This window comes from Ciconia boyciana, chromosome 2 (genome assembly GCF_034638445.1).
Source record: "Ciconia boyciana chromosome 2, ASM3463844v1, whole genome shotgun sequence".
In the NCBI taxonomy this organism is placed as follows: Eukaryota; Metazoa; Chordata; class Aves; order Ciconiiformes; family Ciconiidae; genus Ciconia; species Ciconia boyciana.
Window position 1 is genome coordinate 100276597 of NC_132935.1, and position 16906 is coordinate 100293502.

The 16906-nt window shown below is 39.7% G+C and overlaps 1 protein-coding gene across 6 annotated transcripts in view; it reads right to left on the minus strand.

Moving 5' to 3' along the window:
* Positions 1 to 1280: 1280 nt before the first annotated feature.
* The window catches only part of KIF13A (kinesin family member 13A), a 120477-nt gene continuing 104851 nt past the window's right edge, over positions 1281 to 16906 (minus strand). For 2 of the 6 annotated variants that reach the window (XM_072853338.1, XM_072853337.1), the window contains 9 exons: positions 16755 to 16847; positions 15753 to 15905; positions 15263 to 15340; positions 14667 to 14714; positions 14111 to 14222; positions 13006 to 13157; positions 12364 to 12468; positions 4105 to 5206; positions 1281 to 3210 (listed from right to left, as the gene is read on the minus strand). In XM_072853338.1, coding sequence (XP_072709439.1) covers positions 2927 to 3210; positions 4105 to 5206; positions 12364 to 12468; positions 13006 to 13157; positions 14111 to 14222; positions 14667 to 14714; positions 15263 to 15340; positions 15753 to 15905; positions 16755 to 16847 — 2127 coding nt within the window. In that variant the 3' untranslated portion in view covers positions 1281 to 2926. Of the gene's footprint in view, positions 3211 to 4104; positions 5207 to 12363; positions 12469 to 13005; positions 13158 to 14110; positions 14223 to 14666; positions 14715 to 15262; positions 15341 to 15752; positions 15906 to 16754; positions 16848 to 16906 lie in introns of those variants that run through there. The other 4 variants (XM_072853340.1, XM_072853342.1, XM_072853343.1 and 1 more) reach the window with 4 other exon arrangements.

The following is a 16906-nucleotide window of genomic DNA, read 5'->3' on the forward strand; positions in this document are numbered from 1 at the left end:
GCAGGAGGGAAGCAAGGGGGACAGGCAACACCAAGGCAAAGGGGAGAAGACCCTGAGGTTGCTCCCAGGGGCTTGCAGGCCACGTTTCATTCATTACACTGCTTCGTGGCACTTCTTGTTACTTACATCATAACAGCATGTAATATTCTGCCTCCAGTTGCAAACATGAAGGAAGCCTTTTGTGGGGGAACATTTGAGACAGTGAGCAGTACTCATAAACACTGTGCTTTTGCTTGCTGGACTGTAGCAGCTGTTCCCTGAACACTCTGGCTAAATCTCCATAAAGGCCTGTACACTTGAAAAAACAACACATAATAAATTCAGAAAACAAGATAAAGGCCAGCATGATCTCATTCAATACTGTAACTATCCTGATGGTCAAAATCAGATAATTATTCTACTGATTACAAAGTTCAAGACAGCAAACTACTAGCCTAACATTACCACAATAGAAAAACTGCTTCTGTGTTTATGTACCAGAGTTTGAGGGGCACACCAACTAAAATGCTTGCATCTCCACACTACCTCCTTGCAGTCATTAGATATGCTCCTCCTAACTTTAAACCCGGGCCAGGCACGTTAACACGCGAGGTCTGCAAAAGTACAGGTCTTTCAACAATAACAGAAGTCATGACAGCACAGGTTATGCTAAAAATAAGCACAAATTGAGGCTGGCTTGTTTAGGTCTCTCTGGCATGTATAGATTGCAAAGAAGAACCCCAAGAAGCAAAATTATTCCGGTGTTTCTTAAGCAATCACGCATTCTGTATTCTCAAAGGTCTGAAACCACGAAGAGCCTAGTTTGACTGATGCTAACCTGGTGTAAATACTGGATCTTTGCCATAAGAAAATGGCCACATTAGCTTTCAAAATTGTTTGTAGTGGCCTTGGACAAATATGTTTATGCAAATATGTGCATACACACACACACACACGTGAGAGTGTATTTTCTTAAAAGCATTATAAAAAGATTAAAGTGACATCTAAAATTAACATGGTGCTAGGTGTAGGTACCTGGCAGTGTTCTAGGATCATTTGTGCCTGATAAAATACTTCTGCATAAGGCATTTTTTCTATTACGGTAATTTCCTCCAGCAGCAGTATCATTAACACAGCGAGAGCAACTCTAGGTGGGCACCAGAAGTATGAAATGTTCCGCAAAGATATTCCTTCCACCAAAATCAAGTAACGCGTAAGAATCCTGTCTCAGAGGAGCCAAAGCTATGTCAAGGGCGAGTACACTGAACTTCGCCCCCCCCGCTTTCACCGCTGCCCCCCCAGCACATTACCCTCCCAGCTGCCAGCTGTGTTGTACTCAGCTGAGGCATTTACATATTTAGCAATGAGTCTGTCTTGTCCATCTTCCAGGAACTTGTCCTGTCTCCCCTTGACCCACATAATGCCATTCTCTGGCAGGAGTTCCCCAGCTCTGCTCCCCCTCCTGTGAAGGAAGGGGAAAGCAGCCAGTGAGGAATGTGTATCTACAGGGGCTGCTATTCTCCTCGTAACTCTGCATGAACTGGTCAGTGTTAAAACAGGTTAATGCTATGCAGTCTTCCACTCCAATCATATTGTCCTTTGGCATTTTTACAAAGTACTTTGCATTTGAGCACCGTCAGCTAGACACAGCTTACTATTTGACCACAAAACCTAATTGTACCAAATACAAGCAAAACATTTTTTTTTTTTTTAAATCCCAAGTAAACAGTCTGTATTCTAACACACAATAGGTCTGTACCAATTAAATACAGTATGGCAGTATATAAATTACAGTTCTTTACAGTAAATAGTAAAATACGAGAGTCCGCTTACTGTACACAACAATCAAAGAAAGAACAGCAGCTTTTCAGTAAGGTCCCAGGTATCTCAATCATTCACTTGCGAAGAAACAAAGAAGAACAGATACAGCAGGCCATTCACTTCACTCATTTTTTACCATGTTACTTTACAAATATCCAGAATGCTTGTACAGGCATCTACAGTATCTACATGTGGAACAACCTTCTTAGGAATTCATGAGCACCAGACATAAATCCCTCCATCATTCCCATTATTAAAATAAACTTTACAGATTAAAATTACTTTAGCAGGTTCTATTTCATCTTGATAATAACCAGCAAGTAACAAGTGCAAAGTCTGCAGTCATGATCCGTTTACTGCTTCTTTGTTTCCCCATTTCCCCCCCGCACCCAAAAACCAAAACCCTCCCCAAAAACCCCAAAATGTTGTCTTCTCACACCCCTGCAGTAATACTGTTCCTGCAGTCAAACTGCCCGGCTGTCTTATGTTAACACATGAAATGCCAGACGTATAGCTTCAGGCATTGTTAGTCGTTTCAATCCAATGCCAAGTCAGCACAGTGGCAGGCCTCTAGGAAGACAAAAAAATACGAAGCAGCTGGATATTTCAGTGTGCTTAAACACGGAACATAAGGCTGCACGGTGCCCAGTGACTAAAAGAAACATGGCACCAAGTTATCAGTTAAAACATTGACAATAGAAAGATATAAACAGCAAATGTGTCAGTCTAAAACAAGTTCTTTGGTAATTAAGAACAGCAAACCGTAGCTTTTTTTCCCAAATACGGATTTACATCCTGTTTTTTCCACAATAAAATACTTTTTGTTGTTTAAAATATATCTCCCAAGTTGTTGCATAACAAATAGTCCAGTACCTCAGTTATCTACAGATCAGCTTTAACTGTATTTTAGTGTGCAGCCGTATCTGCTCGCTGGCAGACAAACTATAGATACACATTCATATATATATATAAAATATATATATTATTTATAAAAAATTAGAGAATTAAGTCAGGGACTCTAGAGAATACACATTCTGTATGGACAGATTAAAATGTACAATAGCTTCAAAAATCCATAAAGTTTTCTACACAGTGACGCGTGTAGTAAGTGCAAAAATACTGCAGTTTAGTTAATCCAAGATTTCCTGTTTTCCTGCTTCCTAGAAAAAGCAGAAGCCGCTGCATCTCCTGAATGGCAGAGGACTTCTCCTGTTTTAGGAGTGGATGATGAGCCTTGAAGCACAGAACTTCTCCGTTTCTCTGAAGTGGAAGATGCCTGAGACCGTGAAGTGCTACTCCATTTCCTTGCGGAAGCTGGTGCTTTGCTGAGGCGCCCAGGACGAACAAAGACACCGTGTCGTGGTTTGCAGTGGAAGTACTCTCTGCCTTTTACAGTTCCATCGTGTTTACCTTCAATGAAAATAAATGCACAGAATTAATTGTTGGTACTTTCATTAGCACATAACAATTACAGCATCGAAGTGTAAGTATCTTTGGCTATCTGTCAGAGTCAAGATTGTTAATGCTGAGTGATGAAGCCAGATGCATACCATACACTAGGGAGAACAAAACCTGGAAAGAAGGCCTTGAATTATGACCAAAAATATTATTTCCTAAAATATTACTTTGTTAACTAACAGTTTAAAGAGCCAAACGTTTGTTCATTTTACAAAATAAACTATCCTCAAAACCGATTGCTTACAAAGCTTAAAACTTAGCTGCCAGAGAAACTTCTAGTATCAGTGTTAATATCTATTAAATTACTAAAAACATAATCTTTTTAAAAGATCTGAAGCATTTCTGTAGGAGTCTCTTAACACTTGCAGAGCACTGACTTTTTCTGACCCCACCGAATTGAAGTTAAAGAAAACTTGTGCTCTGTAATTGAGCTTTCTCCGGGGGAGGGGTGGGGGGGTGGGGGAGTCTCTGAAAGCTACAGACAGCAAACCTATTTGACAAGTGATGTCCATTGTTAGTACTGCCCACGAACATGCATGCTGATTTTAAAAAAATCTGCCATTTTTAGGCTTTGCTTGTTTTTCTAAAATAGATGGGTACCAACGGGAACTACCACAACATGCAAAAGCATTATTCTGCATAAAGCAAGAACAACAGGGCTTTAAGACAGTTAAAAATTAATCAAAGCATCCCTATAAATAGAAAGCCTAGAACTGGGTGTATCAAATACCAAGCTTACATGAAATTGGAGGTACCTCCCAGGACTGAACAGCATATGATTGTAGTGCAACTTTAAAAATAGATGACGCTAGCTGCATAGATTACCCAGAACATATTTAGCCTTACCCAGCTGAACATTTAGTTCAACTCCAACCCAGATTCCAGCTGAAAAATCCACCGTTCCAACGTATCTCACCGTGCCCATCTTATTACTTCCAACACAGACTTGTTCACCCACGGCCACCCAGCCTGGCAAGACGTGGGCTTGATCTGCGGAAGCACCTTCTTCACAATCGGAACCATCCAAGTGGTCCTTCCCAATAAAATCATCTACGGAAGTATCAGGATAAGTCTCACGCTCTGAAGTCTCTTTTACCAGTACAGAACAGAAAGGGCTTTCCACAGCATCTGCAAGCTGGTTGCCTGCTGCTGCTGCAGAGCTCAGCTGGCCCACGCACATGCTCTGCTCCTCGTCAGTGCTCTGGGGTAACTCTGAGGCGCTCACTCCATTAGAGGACACAAGGGAACACGACTGCGGAGCTGTCGAATGGTCAAAGTCCTTTCCATCTTCGACACCCATGAACTCTGTAAAGGAGTGATCTTCTAGTATGTCCGTCGTGTGCTCAACTGTTGCTTCACGTGCCGAAAATTCAATTGTATGACAGGTATTTTTGCCATCCGAGGAACTTAAAGCTGAAAATGATCCAGCTCTGGGTAACTGCTGAGAGTCTTTGTCAGTGGCATCAAGGGACAGTGGTGCTTGTTCCGTTAAGGCACTGTCTTCTTTCAGTGGTAACACAGGTAACTTTTCTCTCGCTAACTCCTTTTCTGACTCTCGACATTCCTTGTTCAAAGATCTTAAATCATGTGCAAGAGATGATCCTGAGGGATCATTAGAGTCCAGCTCCTTCGTGTGACTGGCTAGCTGGTCTGTGCTATCACTACAGGGAACAAGCATGTCAGACAAGGTAGCGTTAGAGGCACTGTGGGAAAAGTAGCCACTAGTAATACTGCTAGTGGTGGGGCTGCGGGATACCTCTTTCTCAAGAACACGTGAACTCATGAAGTCTGATTTAGAAGAAAACCATTCCCTGTTCTCCAGGCTAGCATTGTAAACACTGAAGTCAGCAAACTCCTCCGGTACGTAAGGCCGGAAATTCTGAAAACTTTGTGGACTTATCAGCTTCTTATTAATGGCCTCTAACTCACTGTCTTCCTCCTCAGAGTCCTGCAAAAGAAGAGAGAGTTGCATGGGATTAGGAACCTGTGACAATAAAGTTTTCAAAATAAACCAGCCTTCCTTGATTTTTTTCCTTTCTGAACATGGAGAAATATATACATTTAATATTCTTTAACTGAAGAATGGAAGACACCTCTGAAAAGAGCTGCTGGGAACATATCCTGACTACACTGAGCTATTCAATTTTTAGAAAATAAAGATAAGTTCTAAATAGTTCAGAAAATACAAAGCAATGAAGTTTGACATAAGGAAAGCTCACAACATGAGAAAGTTATATGTTTACGTATTTTCATCAGTTTTTTAAAGCCATGTATTATAAACTTTTTTCCCATGATTTAGACTAATTAAACCTATTGAAGGTATTCTACAGAGCTAATTGACCACCTAACAAGATAAACATAAATATGAATGGAAGAGGCCTTACAGGGTCTCCACTGCAACACTGATTATTAAAAACTATCCTGCACAATGGGATTTTTTATTAATCTGATCCCAGTGAGGCTAAATAATTTTGATTACCCCTAGCTGTCACACCTGAACACATTCACGATGTTTGAAAATAAAGGCAAAAGGATCAATTATTACAGTGAATCTTCAAGGAAGCATTTGTATGCATACATGTACATGTTTGGAGGGAAATTAAGTCATAGAGTCATAGAATATCTCAAGCTGGAAGGGACCCATAAGGATCATCGAGTCCAACTCCCTGCTCCTCATAGGACTACCTAAAACTAAACCAGATGACTAAGAGCATTGTTCAGACGCTCTTTGAACTCTGACAGGCTTGGTGCCATGACCACTTCCCTGGGGAGCCTGTCCCAGTGACCGACCGCCCTCTCGGTATAGAGCCTTTTCCTAATGTCCAATCTGAACTTCCCCTGATGCAGCTTCATTCCGTGTCCTGTGTCCTATCGCTGGTCACCAGGGAGAGCAGATCAGCACCTCCCCTTTCGCTGCCCCACCTGGCAGAATTTGGAGGTACCTCCCTGAATTTCCCTTTGATAATGAGTGGTGATACACTGTGATCAGCCCATAAACGTGTCTTTCACAGAGTCCAGGACTTCAGTGAGGACTTCAGTCTGTCAAGATACATCTGATAAAAACCTCAGCAACATGGTTGGGCTGCTCCCCCAGTATAAAATACTGCAGGCAGGGCTCCATATGGATGCTTTTTTAAGTACTTAATTTTTCATATATATTTATACATATATAAACATACGTAGATATACACACATATATCTATGTGTACACACACACATTTAAAAAATGGTTAGTTTACAGCAAATTCCTACTAGAAAGAATAATATTTTCAGAAAAATGAAAACTGCGGAAGTACGTAAAGTTTAGAGGAACTCAAGCACCTATTTTTCTGAATTCCTTGATCTGCAGCATGGATTTCAACTACTGATCAAGGCAGATCCTGTGTGATATCTAAAGTAGTTTGATGCTTTCAGACGCCTGCCATGAATCACCAATGGAAAAGGAAAAGCACAATACTTAACCAGATGACCAATGCATTGAGAACCAATACATGAAATTTAAGATAAACCTCCTCTTGAAAATGTTACCTATACTTCATAATAGCCAAGACTGCTCAAATAACTTTGTACGACAAAGCTTCAAATACATATACAGCAAACAGGTTTGTTCAGTTTGCACGTGTCAGAATAATCACAGAATTGTTTAGGTCGGAAGACACCTTTTGAGGTCATTTAGTCCAACCCCCCTGGTCCACGAGGACCCCAAGGTACTTCTAGGCAAAGTTGCTCTCCAGCTGGTCAGCCCCCAACACGTACTGGTGCCTGCCATTATTCCTCCCCAGATGCAAGACTTTGCATTTCCCCTTACTGAACTTCATGAGATTCCTCTCTGCCCAGCTCTCCAACTTGTTGAGGTCCCTCTGAATAGTAGTACAACCCTCTGGTGTATCAGCTGGTTCTCCCAGCCTTCTATCGTCTGCAAACTTGTTGAGGGTGCACTGCGTCCAATCATCCAGGTCATTAATAAAGATGCTGAACAGTACTGGCTCCAGTATTGAGCCCTGAAGTACACTGCTTGTTACCAGCCTCCAACAGGACTTTGCACCTCTGATCACAACCCTCTAGGCCAAGTCGTTCAGCCAGTTTTTAACCCACTTCACTGTCTCCCTATCTAACCTGTACTTTGTCAGCCCATCTATGATGATGTTATAGGAGATAGTGTCAAAGGCTTTATTAAGGTCAAGGTAAACAACATCCTCTGCGCTCTCCTCACCCACCAAGCTAGTCATCTTATTGTAGAAGGCAACTGAGGTTGGTCAAGCATGATTTCCCCTTTGTAAATCCATGCTGACTACTCCCAATCACCTTCTTGTCCTTCATGGGTTTGGAAATGCTTTCTAGGAGGATTTTCTCCATCACCTTCCCAGAGACAGAAGTGAGGCTGACCAGTCTGTAGTTAGCTGAATCTTTCTTCTTTGTCCTTCTTGAAGACAGGAGTGATATTTGGTCTCTTCCAGTCTTCAGGTATCCCTCCCAATTGCTATGACAATTGAGAGTGGCCTTACAATAACATCAGCCAGCTCCCTCAGCACTCATGGGTATGTTTACTTAAACAAACATACAGTTTGTTTAAGTGCTCCCTAACCTGCTGGTCCTCTACCAAGGGTAAGTCGTCTTTGTACCACACCTTCCCTTGGGTCTCAGGGGCTTGGGACTCCTGAAGGCTAGTTTTACAGATAACAACTGAAGTAAAGAAGGCATTGAGCACATTGGCCTTCTCCAAGTCATTGTGACCAGTCCCCTTGCCCCATTCAGCACTGCAATTAATCAAAACATCCTCGTAGGTATATATTAGGAAACACATGCTTATGTGTCAAGATCTTTCTCCTAACCTGGAGGTGTTTTTCTTCCCCAGTTTTCATTTGATTTTTTAAAAAAAGAACTGTAAAGATGTTCTAAATGACTTCACTTTTCTGTTATCCTGCATTTTTTTAAGTGATTGCTACTCACTATGGCCCTTATCTATAACAAGGTCTAATTTTCATTCCTACAATGTTCAAGCTCATAGCAGATATAATTCAGTCATATTAACCATGCAGAACAGCCTCTTAAGCTGAATCAAGATTTCCAATAATATGAAATTTTTGTTGGCAGAGCAATCAGTACCTGAAGAATATGCCTCTGCTTATCTAAGTATATCTGACAAATCCAACCAGATTTCAGATTATTAATATTTGCTCAAGTAAAGGCTCGCCATCCTTTGCTTACTAGTTTTTACAGCTCTGCTTCAGAGTTATTTCTCATACAGAATTTGGATGAAGGCTTTATTTTGCAATTATTTCTTTCTCTGCAGAGGAGTGATACTGTTATCAAATGTCACATAAGACTATTGAAAATTATTTCTATTATTGAAAATCTTGTTCTTTACATCTGAAATCTACAGGTAGTCCCTTTAAAAGTAAAGGACGAAATTAATATTCACTTTATTGAGACTATGAATACCCTTCCAAGCACTAAAGCATTATGCAAAGCATCTTTTTTGCATATTGGAGTATACCTGTTGCTTGTCTCTGAGGGACCTTTTCTCAATTATTCTGCTTACTCCTTCCCTTTCACCCTTATTACTTATGCAAAAGTAAGTTTCGCTCCATGCAGAACCTTGTAGTTTGTTGTTTTTAAAATATTACAAACTCTAGGGTTTATCAAATGCAGGGGGTTTAAGATATTACATGAACTCCAAACTGATAAGCATTTCATGAAGGAAGTATTTCTAGTTGATACTAGCTAAACATCCACTTGAAATAAAAAGGCATTTTTATATCAGAGTTCTTTGTTTCTCCTTCGAATCCTGCAAGATTCCTCATTTGACTGAAAAAAAAAGTCTTAGTACACACAGGGTCCCTGTTCAGAATCAGACTGGGTAAGAGGTGCTGTAACTGAGAAATGGCTCTACAGACACACAGACTTGATTAGGAAAAGTCAAGCAAGTAACCTCGCTGCCAGTCGTGTGTCATTTCAGGGTTATCTATCATTGTAAATACAAAAGCAAAGGTACAGAGAAGCAGCCTTATTACTAGAACACAGGTTGTGAAGAATGCTGCAAATAGGTGATGAGACATCTCCTTGTGACAGAGAAAAGGTGCCCCTTGTGGGGACAAGAAATATGTCCTTTCAAAGCTCCTCTTGAGCTTCCTGATCGGGAAATTCCAGAAACAAAGCAATTTCAGGGTTCTTCAAATTCCTGTGGATGTAAGATGTGGGGAAAAAAGAAGGAAGCCACCTGCTCAGGCTATTGACAGAAATAAAGATAAAATTCTTGAAAAATTGGTAAAGAAACTGCAGCCACCTACCTGGGAAGTAACAGAAAGACTATAATGAAAAACAGATTTAAGAACTGATAACAGTAAGAATGTGCCGGCAAGAACTAAGGAGACAAGACTATACATCAAGATTTAGCAATAACAGAAGCAAAGTAAGCAAGAACACAGAAGAGCTTCCCTACACCTGCTTTACAAACATACTGTGTAGTTAAAAGTTCAAGTATTCAATTTTTCAAATCCCTAAATTATACCTCTCAAGTAACCTCAAAGATGCTAGTTCCCATTTTACTAATTTAAAAATCAGTGATACTTATTTAGTGGTTACACGACTGGTGCTTCAATTTTCATTGCCCTCTAGGAGGATTTGCTCTTCGCCAAACCTCCCTTAGATGTGTTAATTACAGGCAGTATTCAAATATACTCAATATGAAAACATTTCACCTGACCTTAACATATTCCACTGTACTCACATATTATATAGAACATGCCTTTATGTCATGCTGTTTTGAAAGAGTTGCAATATTAAAACGCATGTGGAAGTACTGTCTGAAATTTTAGGTTGAATGCTCTATTTCAAGCCAACTGAATAAAAGTATTTTTTGTTAACTGCTTTTTTTTTTCTTCCTTTGACAGATGTGTTTTGAATATTCAAGAAAAGTTAAGAACAGATCCCAGAGAAACATGAGCAAAAGGCCAAACATCATTCTTATGTTTACTTAGATGCAGAACATTAATCTAGTTAGTATTACTAGCTTCCTGTATGCTTAGTCGCTTTACTTCCACGGCATTTTTTACATGCTGTAAGATGCAAGTGAACATCACACCTGAAGCGACACCAATCATCCAGTGATTAATTAGGAGTATGAGGCTCTGTACCTTGGAGCGATCATTTACAGTATTGATTAATAAAGCGAAAACTTCACTCCGAATCAGACAGAGAGCAGACAGCTGAAGTTTTGTGTGGAGCTGTGATGCTTGCCCTAGTGTAATCTCTGAACTCATCCTGAGAGCACTACTCATCCAAATGTGTGAAATACGTACTCCAGCCTAGTTAAAACATAGGCTTGCTCCAGCTCTGCAAAACGCAGGGTAGCCTGGGAAGCCTACATCTTACAAAGGCTTCCTTCTTAAAGCGATAAAAAACCCCCAGAAGCCATCATTTGATAAACCCAATGCCATAAGCTGGCAAGGCTACACAAAGTAGCCTTCTCAACCACCTCCCCAGTAGTGGCTGCTAGTTCTTGCCTGCCTCCCCAGTACCCACTCAAGTGTCTATGAGGTGATCAAACAGGGGAGTAGATCCAAATGAGATATAACTCCATGGTAGTCTAGCCGTCAGCTGGATGGATCAGTTCCCTTCATCTGACTTACTATGCAACTGAACAAAAAGCTATGTTGATGCAAGGGAAGCAGTCAGTGCAAAGGTAGGAGCAAGCAGCTGAGAACTGAAACAGCTCTTTCCAGGGCCCTGTTGGCTACAGCAGGTTTATAGTGTTCAATGAATTAGTTCCATTCTAACTGGAAAAGCCTGGTGCAGGATGTTGCCCTTTTCCAGCTCCAAAAGCTTCTGCTTATCTTTGGAAAACAGCACAGGCAAACGCCTGGGTTAATTCAGGGCATGCATGGGGTGGGACCCTGTTTTTACTCAAGGGATTAAAACTGCCCTGAAGTTGCTATGGAAAATTTTGTAACAATTTAGTTTCCAAGGGATGTTTTTCAACCTACTAGAAGATGTTGTCTTCCAAATACCTTGATGCTATTTGTATCAGTGACTCAGTGTGAGTCAGCATGTCAGCTACCTTATGGAAAATTAACATGATTGAGAATAAAACAGCTGCTACCCAAAACCAGCAGCCAAGCTTCAAATATATACACCTGAACGCTCAGGATACTTTGGTGTAACAATCTACAAAATAGCATTAGAAATCCAGAACAGATCTTTTAATGGCTTGGCTATACGGTAGGAAATAAAATAACTGTTGAATAGTGAATCCATCACTAACACTTTGTGGTAAGAGGCGCCTATAAATACTTAAGGGAAATAATTTGAAGGTTCTGAATTTTAAATCTAAAGCTCTGATTAAAGCAAGTATTTACAGCCATGTTCCACAGCCCAAAAACTGAGTCCATCATACAGCAGAAATGATGATCCACCTTTTGTTGAAGCAGCAATGAGAAAAGGATTTGGCAGGTGAAAATTAAAATAAAAGCCCTCCACCTCAATTCACCACCTGAATTATGATGAAGACAGGCTGCATGTTAATTATGAACAGCAATCTTATTTTAGTCATATTACTTCCACATCAGGCAATGAGAAGCTTTTTATAGTGTACCCACACTTAAATGCATGGTTACTTACACCAAATGGGATCATTCCATTTACTCTGGGATATAGTCACAAAATCTGGGTAACATACAAGGTATATTAGAGCGACAACAACATGGTTCACTAAAGCACCCTTTACTTGATCGTTTGTGCCCTGTAAAAACTAAAGCCTCCCCTCTCCCGCTCACCCCACAAGAAAAATCACACATGAATATAAAAAACAAAAACACCCCCCCAAAAAAAAAAAAAAAAAAAAACAACAAACCCAACCACCCACAACCCAAAACAAAACAAAAACAAAAAATGCAAAAACCCGATTGAGTTAGTTCCAATGACAGATTGCATTTGCAAGCCAGGCAAGTAATTGTTCATTATAACCATTAGTTACAATCAATCACAAGTGATTATATCCACATTACACCTTTTTTCTGCTGCAGTAGCATAAGCACCTTAAGCCCACCACCAAATGGCCCTAAGCCCACCACCAAGCCTCATAACAGAAACTGGTACAAAACTTACAATCTTTTCCTCACGTATGCTATTGCTTTCTACAGGCATGCTGCTGGCATTACTTCCTGAAGGCACAACACAGCCAGCACAATGCACCCGAGATGAAGGCATGCTCTGCAAAGGTTAAGACACACAACACATCACGCAAACCACAACTCTGACCACAGCGTTAAATGCGTGCGACTTAGAAAGGCATTAAGACATGATGAAACACCCATGCTGGCCACATGTACATCAAAATTCAAGTTAATAGGTAGAGAAACTCATGCGCTCCTCCCAACAGAGTTTTAGGTTGAGGAATAAAGGTCATAATTATAACCACCCTAGAACACTGTTTCACAGAATTACGTTTTATCTATGAAAAAACACACCAACATCTTGCTGGAGGAAAAAAATGCAGGTTACTGTTACTTTAAAATAGAACAGAAGTACCCTGTAAAGGAGAATACTTACCAAGAAGTAAAAAAAAAAACCCCAATGTTTCAGGTAAAAACAAATACCAAAACCCCACCACATATAAAGAACGGCCTGATTAATTTTACTGGAGAACTACAAAATTCTACTGCAACAGATGTATGCTGCAAACGATTTGCCAAGTACACAAAATCACTCCATCTCATTTAAAAAAAACAGGTGGTTTTCAAGGATTACCTCTTGACTAAGGAGAGGTCGGCTTTCAAGTGGGGTCTTCCTTTTATGTTCCTCTTTCACTGGCATTAAGGGCTTGAAAAACTTTGGTGGCTGAGGAGAAAATGCTTTAAAAGGGCTGGCCATTAAAGCATGGGAATTCTCTGCTATGACACCTAGGTAAAAAAGAAAAAATATTGTATTTCAGTTCTTCGTATCTTGACTGCAGAGTAAAAGTCAAAACAACCAAAGGTTAAGCAATGCATTTGGCAAGTTGCTGGCTACAGAAAAAATGTCAATATTTTAGTATTCAACCACTGGCCCAAGGACGAGGTAATGCAGAGCTCAACAAGGGGAGATTATGCCCCTCTAAGAAGTCTGGAAACAGAAGGAAAGCAGAAAATAGCAGTATCTGCCCCCTCCATTCTGAGGCTCCAATATTTCTCCTTTTCATCTCAGTCATAAAACAGTGGTAAGCGTCCTTGAAACTGCAACTGACAGCTCTTTGCTTCCTGTGCCTCACCTGACCTCTGCCCACAACACTGCAATTCTGCCCTGGAACCAAGCCAGCAATCCTGCACGACCAGGATGATCAAAAAGGAAATTATAGGCAAGGAAGCAAAGAATAAACTCTCAGTCCCACTTTATTGCAGCAGTATCTCTACCTGTATTGCCTGGTCAAGAAAAGCGTGTTGCAATTTGACTGAAGAAAATAAGGCACCTGTGACACACTGACATGGCAGAGGAAATATCCAAATCATGTAAAGAACCTGCAAAAGGACCCTTCCCACTTTAACAAAAGCATCTTCATTTTGAAATTCATAAAACAACAGCAGCTCCTTTTTGTTCCCCCCCACCCCACCCCCCCCGCTACTGTTTTGATTCACATTTAGCTTGTTCTTCTGCCTTCCTCTGATTTTTTTGGACACCACCAACTTCCCATCCTTTCCTGGATGTCTTAATGCATTTCTCCATTTCTCCCCTACTTCTAGATTATGTTTAGCTGCTAAAGCAAGAAGCTGGATAATGCATTTAGTAGGAAAGGAGCACTGAGAATTTAATTTTCAGTTTAATGCAGTAGTTTAAAAACCACAAACACTGTCATTACATATATACTTTAAAGTCTCACCACTGCCATCTTTGCTTTTGCGAGGTGATTCCCTGGGTAAAGTACCATAGCATGATACATCTTGATAACTGGAAGAACAGTCAGATATATCTAGGTGACTTTCAGACCAACCCTAAGAAACAAAAACACATAAATATGCATGCTGATACAGGCAAACATGGAAAAATTAATAGGTAAACTCAAAGGGAGGTTTGTTTTTTTAAAAAAAAAACAAACCGAAGGAATGTGAAGTTACTGACTTAAGACAATTTTCTGTCTCACACAAACGGATTGTTTAGAAGCTAATTAACTTTTCAGTGAAGTATATTAAGTTTTGCTATAACTTCCCCCTTCTTAAATATCAGTTTCTACACTTCTAATATGAAGAGCAGAGAAGGATAAGAAGGTTTAATTCAAAATAATATGTAATTAGTGCAGCATTTTGAAGATATATTATGTAAACACACAGTTAAAAATACTGTTCTCCTATTTTTTTCAATTCTCAGATCTTGCTTCAAGGGGGGGGGGGGGGGGGGGAATCTGAGAATGCGTGCCATTTGTTGTCACATTTACATACCTTATCATCTTCATCACAGGCAGAAAGATCTAGTCGGCTACAGGATACCTACAGAACACCAAAAGGCAGAATGACAAAATGCCTACCTTTTATTTATAAAATATAATGCCTTGAGGAAACACTGTGATCATTTAGTCCTAACAACTTTTCTGTTCTCTCTTTTCAGATAAGATTATTTATAAGGACAGCTATGTTTGTGCTGTATGAGTGGGTGACAGGAGAACACATAAAACGTACATGAAATGGAAACTATCCCTTACACTATGAAAAAAATTAAAGGGACTTTGAGGTAAAAGTAATCTGAATCAGGGCAGTTGTCATCCTAAACTACTTCCAAAACGAATATGCTTATAAAAGGAGAAGAGTTTCGACCAATCCTCCCACTTCCCTGTCAACTTTGTTATCTGCTAGGATGGACAGTTGTGGGGAGGGGTTTTGAGTTTTTGTTTTCATTCATGACAACTTTCCTACAGGTTGGTTAGTCCTAGCTCAGAATAATCATTACCATATCACATTGCGCAAACGTTACACCAGCACACAAACAGCACCCTCCTGCCCCATTAGTACTAATCTACCAGAGGATAAAGGGTTCTTACATTGTGGACATTTGGAGTGCTGATGCTTCTGCGGATGTTTCTCGCTTTGGTGGAGAGTGCCTCTTTGACTGTGACTGCCTGTTTTAAGAAAAGAACACACTAAAAATAATGCCATGGTCTCCTCATGAGAAATGATCAAGCAGAATATAAACTTTTTTCAGTGTGGCTAACAACAGCAAACAGGGCTTGCATTTACAAATCTTAATTTGCACATACCACCACCAAAATCTGTACCTGAAATTCATTGTTTGGCCTTTGCCTGTTCAGGTTCTGCGTACTACACCATAGCCAGCTACAGTTACTAGACCCACCACTATTGGGATTCTGTATTTCACATAAGTAACTTAGTCTTACATTTATCTGTCCAATGTTCTCTCAAAAAAAACCAAACTAAAAAACAACCAACACTTAATATTTTTAAAAGATCAATCATCTCTACTTGAATTCTCATAATCCAGTTCAAAAGGTGCAAGAAGTGCCTTTTCCTTGCCTGTCTTAGTCGTTCAAGGCTCAAAATGTTCTCCACTTGCAGCACACCACGTGTGTATTTTTCAATGTACGTTTCACCATCGGATGTGCCCTCATTCTCACTCCTTGCGGCCATCAACGCTAAGGTCTCGCGATCCTCAATTTCTTCTGTAGCCTAAATTAAAAGTTACACTACTGAAGTTTTTAAAAAGTAAAACCTATTGTTTTTAATGTATTAAATCACTTCTTTAGACAATCTAAATCCAGAAATTAATTTGGATCAATAATCCTTAACTTAATCAGTAATCCTAATTATAATCAACGATCCAGGACTTTTCAATACAGATGTAAATGATGCTGAGTTAAGAAGAGGTCATGCTTGGGAGAAGTTTTGCACTTTTGCTGTAGTCAATGTACTTCTAGAAATAATGCATATATAACCTGAAATCGCATATGTTAAGGATTAACTAATGACAACTTCCTAGGCAAGTAAATGCAACTTCCTTCCCAAATCTTAAATATTCTATGTGATCTCACTAGAGTTTAAATTTTAAGTACTACTGCACAAAAGTGACAATTACATGGTGATGAGACTATTTACATTTTCATTTGTCCAGTTTACCTTTAAAATAAATTTAATAGTAGATTTACAATTTGTACCAGTTTTTTCTATAAAAAGCAATTTATATTCCTGCAAATTCATTTTCCCAGCTATTCTGTTTTCACTGACCTGAACATCCCTCTGAGTATCCTCTATATTCTCTCTGTAGACACTAATATCATTTCAAAAATAGCTCTACTACAAGAACTCAGTTAAACACAGTAGAAGAGAAAATAAAATCCCTACAGTTTTCAACTGTTTAAAGGTAAACGTGATCTCACCACTGAACTCCAGGATATACACTTTGGGAAGCTGCCTCCTCTTAGCAAAGCAGGACATTTACTTCCCAATCAGTATCACCCACTGCAGTAGGTCATTCTCTTCCTTTCAGTGAATTTACGACAAAAATATGGTATAATTTACCTTTGGTATATTGGATACTATTTCATAGGTCACTCCACAGGCATAATATATATTTTTCAAGGATATTCTCCTTTTCAGGCTCTGAGTAAAACTCTAGAAAAGGTAATTTTCAATTATTGTTTTGACAATAATTATTACATTCTAAGAATTAA